At 46.6% G+C, this 15,955-nt stretch overlaps 1 protein-coding gene across 4 annotated transcripts in view; it reads left to right on the top strand.

Moving 5' to 3' along the window:
* Positions 1 to 15,955, top strand: part of LOC148347816 (integrin beta-3-like) — an 83,797-nt gene that overhangs the window by 31,235 nt on the left and 36,607 nt on the right. For 2 of the 4 annotated variants that reach the window (XM_088324207.1, XM_088324206.1), the window contains 4 exons: positions 11,953 to 12,038; positions 12,123 to 12,327; positions 14,017 to 14,269; positions 14,341 to 14,503. In XM_088324207.1, the coding sequence (XP_088180333.1) occupies positions 11,953 to 12,038; positions 12,123 to 12,327; positions 14,017 to 14,269; positions 14,341 to 14,503 (707 nt within the window). Of the gene's footprint in view, positions 1 to 5,631; positions 6,885 to 8,613; positions 9,278 to 11,952; positions 12,039 to 12,122; positions 12,328 to 14,016; positions 14,270 to 14,340; positions 14,504 to 15,955 lie in introns of those variants that run through there. The other 2 variants (XM_088324205.1, XM_088324204.1) reach the window with 2 other exon arrangements.

Here is a 15,955-nt window from a genome sequence, read left to right as displayed (position 1 = left end):
ATGAATATGGTTTATAAGTGTCTGGCTTTGAATCCCACTCCTATCTGTCCCCTTTTGGTCAGTCCGTCTGCGAACCTCAGTTTACACTAGGCAAGCCATTTTTGCTCCCTGACTCCCGCCTGTTTTTTGCTCCCGTCTGTCCCCCAATTCCGACCCGTTTTTGATAGTGATCACGTCTACTCTCCTGTCCCGGCTTGCGTCGTTTTTCGTCCTGACCACATATACTCTCCTTTCCTGGCTTACGACTCGCTTCTGACCACGTTTTTGCTCTCTTGTCCCGGCGACTGACCCGTTTTTCCGTTCCCGACACCGCCATCGCTCGCCACGGAAGTCCAGCTTCCGCTTTCAGAGCGACCTGCTTCCCGCGTCTAACAATCCCTGTATCGTGGACGCAACCCTTTCTCTTTCTTCCCATAAAACTCGTGAGAAACGCAACGCAAGTGGGTCCTGTCTCCGTTCCGGCCCTGACAGTTTTAGGCGGTTGCTAACAATGGATATTGGCCTTCATACACAGTATTTTCACTGGAGACATTTGAGAAGTGGATTTTTTCCCTTGATTAGGTTGGGTCCTTAAGTCAAAGCAGTCGAGAACCAGTGCTCGAAGCAGCCTTTTGGTTTCACATAACAAAACTCCCTTATGATGAGGGAATGAGGGGAACGCTTTGCGCCCCCGGAATTGAGTAATTGCTTGTGGAAGTCAAGAAAAAATCAAAGCCAGGACGGATTTTTCTCAAGGACAATTGAGCAAGTGTCCCTGTCACTACTTGAACTCAGTCCTGTCAATCCCCTGTTGTCAGTCCGTCTGCGAACTTCTGTTTATACAAGGCAAGCCTTTTTTGACCCTGACTCCCACCTGTCCCGTTTTTGCTCCCGTTTGTCCCTGGCTACGACCTTTTTTTGAACCGTTAAATAGGGACAGGGAGCAAAAAAACAGAACAAAAGAAGAGAAAAAGACACAGAGAGAAATAGCGTTGCGTTTCTGACCCCGACCATTTTTTTGCTCTCCCAGTCCCGGCTACCGACCCGTTTTTCCGTCCCTGACACCGCCATCGCTCGCTACGGAAGATCCACTTCCGTGTTCAGATCACAAGCCGAGCGACTTGTTTCCTGCGTCCAGTGAACATTGGATCGTGGGCGCAGTTTCAATAAAACTTGTGGTAAACGTTACGCAATTGGGTCCTGTTTCCGTTCTGGTCCTGACAAAGGCAATGATAAATGGTCTTTGAAACACATTCACTGAGATGATTTAAAAAAGCAAAACAATAAATAAATAAAACACTTATACTAAAAAAAAAAAAAGGCTTGCCTAGTGTTAACTTAGGTTCGCAGACGGACTGACAACAGCCTGAAAAAGTATATAGGACAAATTTGTCAATTTACCAGAAATTCATTTCCATTCTTCTAAAATAATACGATACACCTTAAATGACCATGTCTAAAGCAGGGGTGTCAAATTTATTTTAACTCGGGGGCCACACGATAGAACAAACATTCTCTCGGGGGCCGGACTAGTAGATAAGAGAAAAAGAAAAAGGGAGAGAAAGAAATAAGAGAAACATATCGAGAGAAAAAGAGAGAGGGTGGGACAAAGAAAGAGAGAAAGTGAGAGAGAAAAAAGAGAGATGGTGAGGGTGGAGAGAATGTGAGAAACAAAAGAGATAAAAGAGAAATAGTGAGAGAGGGGGAAAGAAAGAGAAAGAAAGAAATTCAAAGAGAAGGAGGAAAAAGAGGAGAGAAAGAGAAACGGGGAGAAAGAGAGAAGGGGAAAGCAAGAGAGAGAGAGAAGAGAGAAAAGGAAAAAACGAAGAGAGAGCAAAAGAAGGTAAAACGACATACAGAGAAAAAGAGAGAGAGAGAGAAATAGAGAGGTATAGAGAGTGAGAGAAAAAAGGGAGGAAGAGAGAGTGAGAGAGAGAAGGAAAGAAACACAAGTACAGCGTTTGTGAGAGGCACCTGGCTTTGGCGACATCAAATGGACATATTTCAACCTGCAGCTCGTTTGTCTCTTGTGCTTCCCTCAGCGTTGTCTCGCCAGCCGGATCCAATCCCTTAGCGGGCCTAATCCGGCCTGCGGGCCGCCTTTTTGACACCCCTGGTCCAACTTAGTGTCCCTTAAGATTTTCAACCGGCTCCACTATAACCTTCAAATGATTTATTGTTATAAAAATAAGACTGACAAGAGCAGAGAAATCCCAACTCAAATATTTTAGCCAAAGTCAAAACAAAGAAACACTTTTTCAGATAAAGGAATACAAACCTTGAACGGAGACCTTGGCGGACGCGAAAGGAAACTTTCTGTCAGGAAGTCAGAGGACGACAAGATCGATACCAAATGCCCGGGTTGATATCGGACAGATGGGGTCGATACCGGAAAAGACGGGACGGACAGGATAGATAATGAATCAGGATATTGAAAATAAACAGGACCAACTAGACGGGGGCGAAAACTGGAGAGAATAATAATATTGTCCGGTATCAATCCCGTCTATCTCGTCCTGTCTGATATCTGACTCCAGTCTCCAGTATGGGGTATCAATCCCGTCTATCTCGTCCTGTTTGATATCTGACTCCAGTCTCCAGTGTCTGGTATCAATCGCGTCTGTCCTGTCCTGTCTGACATCTTGCTACAGTCTCCAGTATCTGGTATCGATTCCGCCTGTCTCATTCTGTCTGATATCTTGCTACAGTCTCCAGTATCTGGTATTGATTCCGTCTGTCTCATCCTGTCCGATATCTTGCGCTAGTCTCCAGTATGGGGTATCAATCCCGTCTATTGTCCTGTTTGATCTCTGACTCCAGTCGCCAGTGTCTGGGATCAATCCCGTCTGTCTCGTCCTATCTGACATCTGACTCCAGTCTCCAGTATCAGGTATCGATCCCGTCTATCTTGTCCTGTCTGATATCTGACTCCAGTCTCCAGTATCAGGTATCGATCCCATCTGTCCTGTCCTGTCTGATATCTTGCTACAGTCTCCAGTACCCGGTATCGATTCCGCCTGTCTCATCCTGTATGATATCTTGCGCTAGTCTCCAGTATGGGGTATCAATCCCGTCTATCTCGTCCTGTTTGATCTCTGACTCCAGTCCCCAGTGTCTGGGATCAATCCCGTCTGTCTCGTCCTGTCTGACATCTGACTCCAGTCTCCAGTATCAGGTATCGATCCCGTCTATTTTGTCCTGTTTGATATCTGACTCCAGTCTCCAGTGTCTGGTATCGATCCCCTCTGTCCTGTCCTGTCTGATATCTTGCTACAGTCTCCAGTATCTGGTATTGATTCCGTCTGTCTCATCCTGTCCGATATCTTGCGCTAGTCTCCAGTATGGGGTATCAATCCCGTCTATTGTCCTGTTTGATCTCTGACTCCAGTCGCCAGTGTCTGGGATCAATCCCGTCTGTCTCGTCCTGTCTGATATCTGACTCCAGTCTCCAGTATGGGGTATCAATCCCGTCTATCTTGTCCTGTCTGATATCTGACTCCAGTCTCCAGTATCAGGTATCGATCCCATCTGTCCTGTCCTGTCTGATATCTTGCTACAGTCTCCAGTACCCGGTATCGATTCCGCCTGTCTCATCCTGTATGATATCTTGCGCTAGTCTCCAGTATGGGGTATCAATCCCGTCTATCTCGTCCTGTTTGATCTCTGACTCCAGTCCCCAGTGTCTGGGATCAATCCCGTCTGTCTCGTCCTGTCTGACATCTGACTCCAGTCTCCAGTATCAGGTATCGATCCCGTCTATTTTGTCCTGTTTGATATCTGACTCCAGTCTCCAGTGTCTGGTATCGATCCCCTCTGTCCTGTCCTGTCTGATATCTTGCTACAGTCTCCAGTATCTGGTATTGATTCCGTCTGTCTCATCCTGTCCGATATCTTGCGCTAGTCTCCAGTATGGGGTATCAATCCCGTCTATCTCGTCCTGTCTGACATCTGACTCCAGTCGCCAGTGTCTGGGATCAATCCCATCTATCTCGTCCTGTTTGATATCTGACTCCAGTCTCCAGTGTCTGGTATCGATCCCGTCTGTCCTGTCCTGTCTGATATCTTGCTACAGTCTCAAGTATCTGGTATCGATTCCGCCTGGCTCATTTTGTCTGATTTCTTGTTACAGTCTCCAGTATCGGGTATGGATGCCGTCTATCTCGTCCCGTTTGATATCTGACTTCAGTCTCCAGTGTCTGGTATCAATCCCGTCTGTCTCATCCTGTCTGATATCTTGCTAAAGTCTCCAGTATCTGGTATCAATTCCGCCTGTCTCATTCCGTCCGATATCTTGCGCCAGTCTCCAGTATCGGGTATCGCTCCTGTCTATCTCGTCTTGTTTGATATCTGACTCCAGTCTCCAGCGTCTGGTATCGATCCCGTCTGTCTCGTTCTGTCTGATATCTGACTCCAGTCTCAGGTATCCGATATCGATCCTGTCCGTCCCGCCCTGTCCGGTATCGACCCCGTCTGTCCTGTATCTGCTCGAGTATCTGGTATCAATCCTGGCTTTCCTGTCCTGTCCAGTAACGACCCTGTGTGTTCAGTATCTGCTCGTTTGTATGGTATAGATCCCGTCTGTCCCGTATCTGCTCGTGTATCTGGTATCGATCTCGTCTGCCTCTGGCTTCCTGTTTTTCCACGCCGGACTTGTGTCTTACTTCTTCTGCCCAACAATCGCCAAATCACTGGCGTTTGTGTTCATGACTGCCCCATTACCGTAAAATAAAGCTTGTGTGAAAACGTTACGCATCTGGGTCCTCCTCCTGATCTGGTTCTGACATGTGCATAGTTAACACATACTTCATAGAGAAAATATTCTACTTTCAACTTTTTAGGGACACGCTCAGCAGCGCTTGGCGAGAGGGAGACTCAATCCATCTGATGGATCCTCTATCATGCGACACAAAAAGAAACAAAAAACAATGTCGGGTGGATAAACTTTAAAAAGAAACAAATCCGAGAGACAGAAGCCTGCCCTTACAAATAAAACATGAACATTCTGTCCCTTAAACCAAGCTAATTAGTCGGGCTCGGGCTAGGTCGGCTTTAATATCAGCGGGCCCAGGTCGGGTCGGGTTGGATTTTGTGAGATTTTTTTAAGAACTAGTCCGTGGGCTACACAGGGAGTCTACCTGGTGCCCACGGGTTTCATGTTGGAGAGCCCTGATTTCAACCAATCAGGATCATTATCCCGTATAGAATCGGATGACGCCCTCTAGGGTCGAACCTAAACTTAACCTCCCGAACCAATCTGATTGTCTGCTTTCCTAGCGTCTTTGAATGCACCACAACGGAGGCCGTTATAATTAAGTTTTCCACTTGCGACACCAAGTGGTTACATTTAGGTATTACAGTTCCTTGTGGCAGTTACTCTTTGAATTCAGTACAGTAGTTTGCAGATGTTTGATTGCTGAAGATAACATTTAAAATTCTTGATTTAACTTTGCCTATTCGTTTGTTATTTGCTGATGGTTGCTTTTTTGAATTGAAACGATACATTTAAGAACCTATTGCAACCGAAAAAGTACACTTTTAAAGACTACTAGGGGAGAAAAACATCCAAATCTCAAAATGATCTTTATGTCAAGAACCGGAACAGGATCAGGACCCAAACGCGTGACGTTCTCACACAAGCCTTTTATTTTACAGGAAATGGAGAGTCATGCACGTTAGACAGCGGTCTGGCGTGGAAGGACAGGAAGCCAGAGACAGATTCCAACTGCCCGAGTTGATATCGGACGGATGGAGTCGATACCGGACAGGACGGGACAGAGAGGATTGATATCGAAACAGGATATAGAAAATAAACAGGACAAACTAGACGGGAAGGAAAACTGGAGAGAATAATAAACAGGACAAAAATAGACGGGAACTAAACTGGAAACCGATATTAAACAGCACAAAATAAACGGGAACAATACCGACAGGAAATACCAACAGGAACCGAAATCACGGGACAGACTGGATAGACAATGAAACAGGTTATCAAAAATAAACAGGAGAAACTAGACGGGAACGAAAACTGGAGAGAATAATAAACGGGACAAAAATAGACGGAAACAAAACTGGAAACCGAAATTATACGGGACAAAATATTGCGGTGGTTTTCTGGTCAGGTTACAGTTGCAATGGGTTTGATTTTTCCTAAATTAGAATTTATCAGGATAAAAATGAGTCGAATTGCATAGTTAGGTCTGGTTGAGTTAGTTAAGTCGCTCAATTTGCGTCAGGCTAATTTTGTTGTGATCAGGTCACAAAACTTTAAAAAAGCTTAAAGCAGTGATCTCATACTTGTGGCCCAGAGGCCATTTGTGGCCCTCAGGATGATAGTTTGAGGCCCCGCGGTACCAGGACCAGAACGGAAACAGGACCCAATTACGTTTCTCACAAGTTTTATCCGATCCGGTGTTCGCTTGGCGCAGGAAGCAAGTCGCTCTCGTACTCAGATTGTGATCCGAACACAGAAGTGGATATTCCGTAGCGAGCAATGGCGGTGTCAGGGACGGAAAAACGGGTTGATAGCCGTGACAGGAGAGCAAAAACGTGGTCGGGATCAAAACGGGTTGTAAGTCGGGACAGGAGAGCAAAAACCTGGTCGGGATCAGAACGGGTCGTAAGTCAGGACGGGAGAGCAGACGTGGTCAGCATCAAAACAGGTCGTAGCCGGAGACAAACGGGAGCAAAAACAAGACAGGCTGGAGTCAGGGTCGAAAAAGGCTTGCCTAGAATACACTGAGGTTTGCAGACAGACTGACAACAGGGGATTGATAGGACTGAGTTCAAATACTGTCAGGGAGCCAATCATGTTTTCTTTTATTTTTTTGCCCAGCCTTTCGCCTGATTTTTATTTTTCGGGTACCATGAGCTGCAAGATGGCGGACAATTATGTCAGCTCCCCATAGGTGAGGCTCATGTTATATATATAGTATTATTTACAATCATTTTTTTTTTAAATGCACATCTTTATGATTGTTTTTGTATTTTTGCTAATTATGTCAGAAAACGGAACTGGATCAGGACCCAAATGCGTTCTATTTTACGGGAAACCAACAGTTTTCTTTTAGTTTTTTTGCCCAGCCTTTTGCCTGATTTTATTTTTCGGGTACCATGAGCTGCAAGATGGCGGACAATTAGTATTAAAAATAGTATTATTTACATTTTTTTTTAATGCACATCTTTATGATTGTTTTTGTATTTTTGCTAATTATGTCGGTAAATTGCAACTCATTTAAAAAAAAAAAAAGAATATCGATTTTAATAATCTGTCACGGTTGCCATGGTGCCCAATTGGCCCCGCCCATGTGGTGCCAGCTGCGGCGCATTGACAGATTGGCTTTCTGTCGATTTAAGCTCAGGGCTCTCACTCTTCCTTTGTCAGTCCGTCAACGAACCTCTGCCCCGCAAAACATGGGTTTTGACTCGGTCCTGTTTGCTGTTGGTATTCCCTGTCCGGTGCTGTTGGCGGAAGCGATACCAGATACTGGAGACTGTAGCAAGATTGCGCTTGCTTGGTTTGTCGGCTTCATCGATGGTCAGTTGGTCAGTCTTGTGCAGAGGTATTGTCAAGAACCAGAACAGGATCAGGACCCAAATGCGTGATGTTACTCACACAAGCCCTTTATTTTACGGGAAATGGGGAGTCATGCACATTAGGCAGCAGTCTGGCGTGGAATGATAGGAAGCCAGAGGCTGACAAGATCGATAACAATTGCCCGAGTTGATATCGGACAGATGGGGTCAATACCAGACAGGACGGAACAGACAGGATTGATAACTTATCAGGATATCGAAAATAAACAGGAGAAACTAGACGGGATCGAAAACTGGAGAGAATAATAAACAGGACAAAAATAGACGGGAACGAAACTTGAAACCGATATTAATCAGGACAAAATAAACGGGAACAACACCGGACAGGAAATACCAACAGGTAACAGGACCAAGTCAAAACCCACGTCTTGCGGGGCAGAGGTTCGTTGACGGACTGACAAAGGAAGAGTGAGAGCCCTGAGCTTAAATCGACAGAAAGCCAATCTGTCAATGCGCCGCGGCTGGCACCACATGGGCGGGGCCAATTGGGCACCATGGCAACCGTGACTGATTATTAAAACCGATATTCTTTTTTTTTCAAATGAGTTACAATTTACCACTAGGAGTCACTGTTTTCATGTATTACTGATTGATGGATTTTCATACAAATTGGTTTTATCTTTCGATCTTATTTTGTATTGGAAATTAGATTTGTCCCTATTTTACCTGGGACCCTAGATTTATTGAGTTCGAGACCCCCTGGCTTAAATTGTAAAAAAATATACAGTGGGACCTCGCTACTTCGCGGTTCCATGTTCGAGGGTTCAGAGCTTCGCGGGTCTAAAAAATAATAATAATAAAATAAAAATTTTAAAGAAAAAAACGTTTTTTTTTAAGCATTTTTGAAGGGGCGTCGCTACTTTGCAGATTTTCACTTTTCGCGGGTTGTTTTGGTCCCCATTAACCGGGTCTAAAAAAATAATAATAATAAAATAAATAAAATAAAAAAAACGTTATTTATTTATTTATTTATTTTATTTTTATTTTTTTAAAGCATTTTTGAAGGGGCGTCGCTACTTCGCAGATTTTCACTTTTCGCGGGTTGTTTTGGTCCCCATTAACCGGGTCTACAAAAATAATAATAATAAAATAAATGTAAAAAAAAAAAACGTTATTTATTTATTTTATTTTTATTTTTTTAAAGCATTTTTGAAGGGGCGTCGCTACTTTTTGGTTCCACGTTCGCGGGTTCAGAGCTTTGCGGGTCTAAAAAATAATAATGATAAAATAAAATAATTAAAAGATAAATAGATAAAATAAATTTTAAAAAATTAAGTATTTTTGAAGGGGCGTCGCTTTTTCGCGGATTTTCACTTTTCGCGGGTGGTTTTGGTCCCCATTAACCGCGATAACCGAGGGATTACTGTAGTAATGAATGCGTGTGTATTTATTTATTTTGAAACTATTTCCGTCCCTAGTGTATTGCAATTACGCTTCATCCCCGCTAGAGGGCCATCTCTCGCTGCTCATTGACTTAAAGGGGACGTTTGATGGCCAGCCCCTCTACTTTTTAGGGAGAGTAGGGGGCGTCTTCAAAACATTCCGACTTGCAAACCCTTTGGAGAGTAGAAGAAGTTTATTTATTTGATGTTTTTGATGTTTTTTTGCACTCGATTGAGACTTCCCGGGGTGCACGTGTGCAGCAGCAGGATGGACGGGATTGGGATGTGCCTTTGGATGATTTTGGGAATAACTGGAGCTCTTGGTAAGGTTCCATTTTGGAAACTTGATTTAACATAAAAGACGCCATCTTTTGGTTAAAATCATCTGTACAGTTTCTTTTGTTGCACGTGCAAGTATGTGTAATTCTTAGACGCGCTCAAATAAACTCATCCTTTTTCATCTTTTCGGGGGGGTTCGCCTTGGCTATTGGACTTTCCGTATTTCCCCCGTTTTCTGTCAGGACCAGAACGGAAACAGGACCCAATTGGGTAACGTTTACCACAGGTTTTATTGAAGGGAAAGAGGAAGGGCTGCGCCCATGATTTGGTGTTCGCTAGGACTGCTCTCGTACACAGTTTGTGATCTGAACACGGTGTCAGAGACGGAAAACAGGTCGATAGCCGGGACAGGAGAGCAAAAACGTGGTCGGGGTCAGAAACAGGTCGATAGCCGGGAAATGAGAGCAAGAACATGGTTGGGGTCAGAAACGGGTCGTAAGCCAGGACGGGAGAGCAGACGCGGTCGAAATCAAAAAGAGGTCGCAAGTCGGGACAGGAGAGCAGATGTGGTCGGAATCAAAACGGGAGGTAGCCGGAGACAAACGGCAGCAAAAAACGGGACAGGTGGGATTCAGGGTTGAAAAAGGCTTGCCTTGTATCAACAGAGGTTCGCAGACGGACTGACAACAGGGGACAGACAGGACTGGGAGTGGGTTTACATAGGGACAGGGAGCCAATCAGAACATGCGGCGGTTGGCGCCAAATGAGCTGGCATAGGTAAGTGACACATTGATGATGCGTGTGCACGTACGTGCATTTCTTAGATGTACTCAAATAATTCTTAATTTTTCATCTTTCTTGGAGTTTGGGTTGACATCTGGAGTCTACTTGAAGCAGATGTGGTCGGGATCAAAACGGGTCGTAAGTCAGGACGGGAGTGCAGACGTGGTCGGAATCAAAACAGGTCGTAGCAGGAGACCGACAGGAGCAAAAACGGGACAGGTGGGAGTCAGGGTCGGAAAAAGCTTGCCTAGTATACACTGAGGGTCGGAAACGGACTGAAAACAGGGGACAGACAGGACTGGGTTCAAATAGGGACAGGGAGCCAATCAGAATCCGCAGCGGTTGGCGCCAAAGGAGCGGGCACAGGTGAGTCAGATCAGGGATCATGACACATTGATGATACGTGTGCGCGTACGTGCATTTCTTAGATGTATTCAAATAACTCTTCATTTTTCATCTTTCTTGGAGTTTGGGTTGGCATCGGGAGTCTACTTGAAGCTGGCCTTTTTTTTAAACTTTTTTTTACCGTAGCGAGGGACAGCGGTGTCAAGAACGGAAAAACAGGTCGATAGCCGGGACAGTGGAGCAAAAACTTGGTCGGGGTCAGAAACGGGTCGTTAGCCGGGACGGGAGAGCGGATGTGGTCGGGATCAAAACGGGTCGTAAATCAGGACGGGAGTGCAGACATGGTCAGAATCAAAACGTCGTAGCCGGAGACCGACGGGAGCAAAAACGGGACAGGTGGGAGTCAGGGTCGAAAAAGGCTTGCCTTGTATAAACAGAGGTTCACAGACGGACTGACAACAGGGACAGACACGAGTGGGTTTACATAGGGACAGGGCACCAATCAGAACCTGCGGCGGTTGGCACCAAATGAGCTGGCACAGGTAAGTGACACATTGATGATGCGTGTGCGCTTACGTGCTTTTCTTAGATGTACTCGAATAACTCTTTGCATCTGGAGTCTACTTGAAGCTGGCCTTATTTTTTTTTACCGTAGCGAGCGACAGCGGTGTCAAGAACGGAAAAACAGGTCGATAGCTGGGACAGTGGAGCAAAAACTTGGTCGGGGTCAGAAACGGGTCGTTAGCCGTGACGGGAGAGCAGACGTGGTCAGAATCAAAACGGGTTGTAGCAGGAGACAGACAGGAGCAAAAATGGGACAGGTAGGAGTCAGAGTCGAAACAGGCTTGCCTTGTATCAACAGAGGTTCGCAGACGGACTGACTACAGGGGATATACAGGAATGGGTTCAAATAGTGACAGGGAGCCAATCAGAACCCGCGGCGGTTGCCACCAAATGAGCGGGCACAGCTGAGTCACATCAATAATCATGACATCAGGTCCCATTCCTCACATGGTTAGTCTGTGCCTTGTCAAGAAACATTTTGAATATCTATTACTATTTCAAATTTTTTAATCGTATTTTAACCATTGAGTGTGTCTATTTATTAGGTGTTTAAGGTTGTTGAAATTGCTTGAAATTAGTTTTACAAATTTGATTTGAATTCTTAACACCAAACAAACTGTCAGGACCAGAACGGAGACAGGACCCACTTGCGTTGCGTTTCTCACAAATTTTATTGGAAGAAAGGGCTGTGCCCACGATCCGGTGATTGCTGGACGCGGGAAGCAGGTTGTTCTGAATGCGGAAGTGGATCTTCCGCGGCGAGGGATGGTGGTGCCAGGAACGGAAAACAGGTCAGTAGCCGGGACAGGAGAGCAAAAACGTGGTCGGGGTCGGAAACGAGTCAAAAGCCAGGAAAGGAGAGTAGACGTGGTCGGGGACAAAAAAGGTCGAAAGCCGGGATGGGAAAGTAGACGTGGTCAGGATCAGAAACGGGCCGAAGCCGGGGAACAGACGGGAGCAAAAACAGGTGGGAGTCAGGGTCGAAAAGGTTTGCCTTTGTAATGTATTCATATTTTTGCTTATCCAGGTTCGAATATATGCACATCCAGAGGTGCGAGTACATGTAAGCAGTGTTTGGCCGTGCACCCCAGCTGTGCATGGTGCGTCCAAGAGGTAGGTTGGTCCGGGTTCGATTCCCAAAAGTAAACGGGTGTTGAAATAGAAGCTGAAACGTCATTTGCTGCCTTTTACCGTCAGGAATTCGGGAGCAGGGAGGCTAGCTTGTCCCGCTGCGACCGGAAATCAAACTTGGTAGCTTCGGGCTGCGCTCCTTCGGCCGTGGAGTCTCCGAACAGCAGATTGCAGGTGATCGAGGACCGTCCTCTGAGCAGGAAGGCGGCGGGGGCCACGCAGGACGTAACCCAGATCAAACCACAGAGACTTCATATTACTCTCAGGCCTGGTAAGCTAACTCAGAAATTAGCTTTCAACAGATTAGAATTACCTTGATGGGCTTGATCGATGGTCAGTTGGTCAGTCTTGTGCAGAGGTATTGTCAAGAACCGGAACAGGATCAGGACCCAAACGCGTGACGTTTCTCACACAAGCCTTTAATTTGACGGGAAATGGGGAGTCATGCACGTTAGGCAGCAGTCTGGCGTGGAATGATAGGAAGCCAGAGGCCGACAAGATCGATACCAATTGCCTGCGTTGATATTGGACAGATGGGGTCGATACCGGACAGGAAAGGACAGACAGGATTGATATTGAAACAGGATATCGAAATTAAACTGGACAAACTAGGCGGGAACAAAACAGGAAATCGATATTAAACAGGTCAAAATAAACGGGAACAATAGCGGACAGGAAATACCAACAGGAAACAGGACCGAGTCAAAACCCACGTCTTGCGGGGCAGAGGTTTGTTGACGGACCGGCAATCGTTTTGGTTTTGCTGCGATTTACTTTCATTCATTTCTGTGCTAGTCTTTTGGAGGGGAGTACTTACTTAATCATAGTGATATTCTCTTACCCATGGGTCGGCATCCTAAAATATTGAAAGTGTCATGAACGAGAACAGGATCAGGACCCAAATGCGTGACTTTTCTCACACAAGCTTTTATTTTACGGGAAATGGGGCGGTCGTGCATGTTAGGCAGCGGTCTGGGTGGAAAGACAGGAAGCCAGAGACGGACGAGATCGATACTAATTGCCTGAATTGATATCAGACGGCTGGGGTCGATACCCGACAGGACGGGACAGACGGGATTGATATCCAAACAGGATATCAAAATAAACAAGACAAAATAGACGGGAACAAAACTGGAAACCGATATTAAAAAACGGGACAGACAGGATTGATATCAAAACTGGATATCGAAATTAAACAGGACAAACTAGACAGGAATGAAACTGGAAACGGATATTAAACAACGGGACGGACAGGGTTGATATCAAAACAGGATATCGAAAATAAACAGGACAAACTAGACGGGAACAAAACTGGAAACTGATATTGTACGATACTGATGCGAGGCACCTGAGTATGCTCCTTTGGCGCCAACTGCCTCGGACGCTGATTGGCTCCCTGTCACTTTTTGAACCCCCGCCTCCATTTTACCGGTCGTCAGTCCGTCTGCGAACCTCAGCTTACGCTAGGCAAACTTTTCAACCCTGACTCGCTCCTGTTCTGGTTCCCATCTGTTTCCTGACCCCTTCTCTGATCCTGACCACGATTTCGGCTCTCCTGTCCCGGCTACTGACCCGTTTTTTCCGCTCTCGACACCGCCACGCTCGCCACGGAAATACCACTTCCGCGTCCGAGCAACCTGCTCCCCATCACCAGAGATCTACGGATCGTGTGTACTATCCTTTCCCTTCTTCCCAATTAAACTAAGAGAAACGCATGCAAGTGGGTCCTGTCTCCGTTCCGGTCCTGACAGTTGGTTGGTCTTCAGTCGTCGGGCTGAATTAGATGTTTTAAATTGAGGAAGAGGATAACCACCTGAGGTGAGAGCCAAACTATAGGAGGGCTTTCACTTTCTGGACCTTTGATTAGGCAGGATCAGCTTTATGCCGTCGTCTTTGGTTCGGTTTTTCATCGTGCACTTTGTATCACAAGTGACTGCCTTTTTTTGAACCTCCTTCCAAGACGACGCCAAGCGCTTCACGGTGAAGGTACGCCAAGTTGAGGACTACCCGGTGGACCTCTACTACCTCATGGATCTCTCCTACTCTATGAACGACGACCTCTACCGCCTGAGGACCCTGGGAAAGGGTCTGGCTGAGGCCATGAACCGGACCACTAGTAACCTTCGCATGGGATTTGGGGCCTTTGTGGATAAGCCCATCTCCCCTTATATGTACATTTCCCCCAAAGAGGCCATCAAGAATCCTTGCTACAGGTACTTCTCAAAAACTTCTTCTACTGAGTGCATTTCCTGGACCATTGATGGTTTTTGTTCTACGAGAACAGCATCAACACCACGTGCCGGCCTCAGTTCGGCTACAAGCACGTTCTGTCCTTGACGGATAAAGTCAGTCGGTTCACCGAAGAAGTCAGGAAGCAGATGGTGTCCAGGAACCGGGACGCCCCCGAGGGAGGTTTCGACGCCATCCTTCAGGCGGCCGTCTGCAAGGTACGGATATTTGGTTTTGGGAGATTTTCGATTCATCTTTTTTCAAACTGCCACCTTGTCACGGTTGCCCTCACTTGGCCCTGCCCATTTGGCGCCAGCTGCGGCTTGTTGCCTGATTGGCTTCCCTCCTATTTAAACTCAGTGCTCTCATTCACTCTTTATCAGTCCGTCAACAAACCTTTGCGCTGGCAAGACTTGTGTTTTGACTCTGTTCGTTATCCTACTCGTATATCCAGTGTCCGGTATCGGTCCCGCCTGACTCGTCCTGTCCGGTATCTTTCTCCAGTGTCCAATATCGATCCCGCCTGTCTCCTCCTGTCCGGTATCTTTCTCCAGTGTCCAGTATCCATCCCGCCGGTCTCGTCCTGTCCGGTATCTTGCTCCCATCGCCAGTATCCGATATCGATCCGGTCTGTCTCCTCCTGTCCGGTACCTTGCTCCAATCTCTAGTATTTGATATTGATCTCGTCCCTCTCCTTCTGCCTAGTATCTTGCTCCAGTTTCCAGTATCCAATATCAATCCTGCCTGTCTCGTCCTGTTTGGTATCTTGCTCCTGTCGCCAGTATATGGTATCGATCCCGACTGTCTCCTCCTGTCCAGTACCTTGCTCCAATCTTTAGTATCTGATATTGATCTCGTCTGTCTCCTCCTGCCCGGTATCTTGCGCCAGTCTCCAGTATCCGATATCAATCCCGCCTGTCTTGTCCTGTCTGGTATCTTGCTCTAGTCTCCGGTATCCAATATCAATCTTGTCTGTCTCTTCCTGCCCGGTATGTTGCTCCAGTCTCCAGTATCCGATATACATCCCGCCTGTCTCGTCCTGTCCGGTATCTTGCTCCCGTCTCCAGTATCCGATATCAATCCCGCCTGTCTTGCCCTGTCTGGTATCTTGCTCCAGTCTCCAGTATCCAATATCGATCTCGTCCGTCTCTTCCTGCCCGGTATGTTGCTCCAGTCTCCAGTATCCGATATACATCCCGCCTGTCTCGTCCTGTCCGGTATCGTGCTCCCGTCTCCAGTATCCGATATCAATCCCGCCTGTCTCGTGCTATCCAGTATCTTGCTCCAGTCTCCAGTATCCGATATCGATCTCGTCTGTCTCCTCCTGCCCAGTGTCTTGCTCCAGTATCCGGTATCGATCCCATCTGTCTCCTCCTGTCCGGTATCTTCCTCCAGTCTCCAGTATCCGGTATCGATCCCATCTGTCTCCTCCTGTCCGGTATCTTCCTCCAGTCTCCAGTATCCGGTATCAATCCCATCTGTCTCCTCCTGTTCGGTACCTTGCTCCAATCTCTAGTATCTGATATGGATCTCGTCTGTCTCCTCCTGCCCGGTACCTTTCTCCAGTATCCGGTATCAATCCTGTTTGTCTCATCCTGTCCGGTATCTTGCTCCAGCCTTCGGCATCCGGTATCAATTCCGTTTGTCTTGTCCTGTCCGGTATCTTGCTT

This window comes from Urocampus carinirostris, chromosome 19, assembly GCF_059441175.1.
Source record: "Urocampus carinirostris isolate Australia breed hairy pipefish chromosome 19, RoL_Ucar_1.0, whole genome shotgun sequence".
Taxonomy (NCBI): domain Eukaryota; kingdom Metazoa; phylum Chordata; class Actinopteri; order Syngnathiformes; family Syngnathidae; genus Urocampus; species Urocampus carinirostris.
The sequence above is the reverse complement of the archived record's forward strand: the minus strand, read 5'-3'. Positions and strand labels throughout refer to the sequence as shown.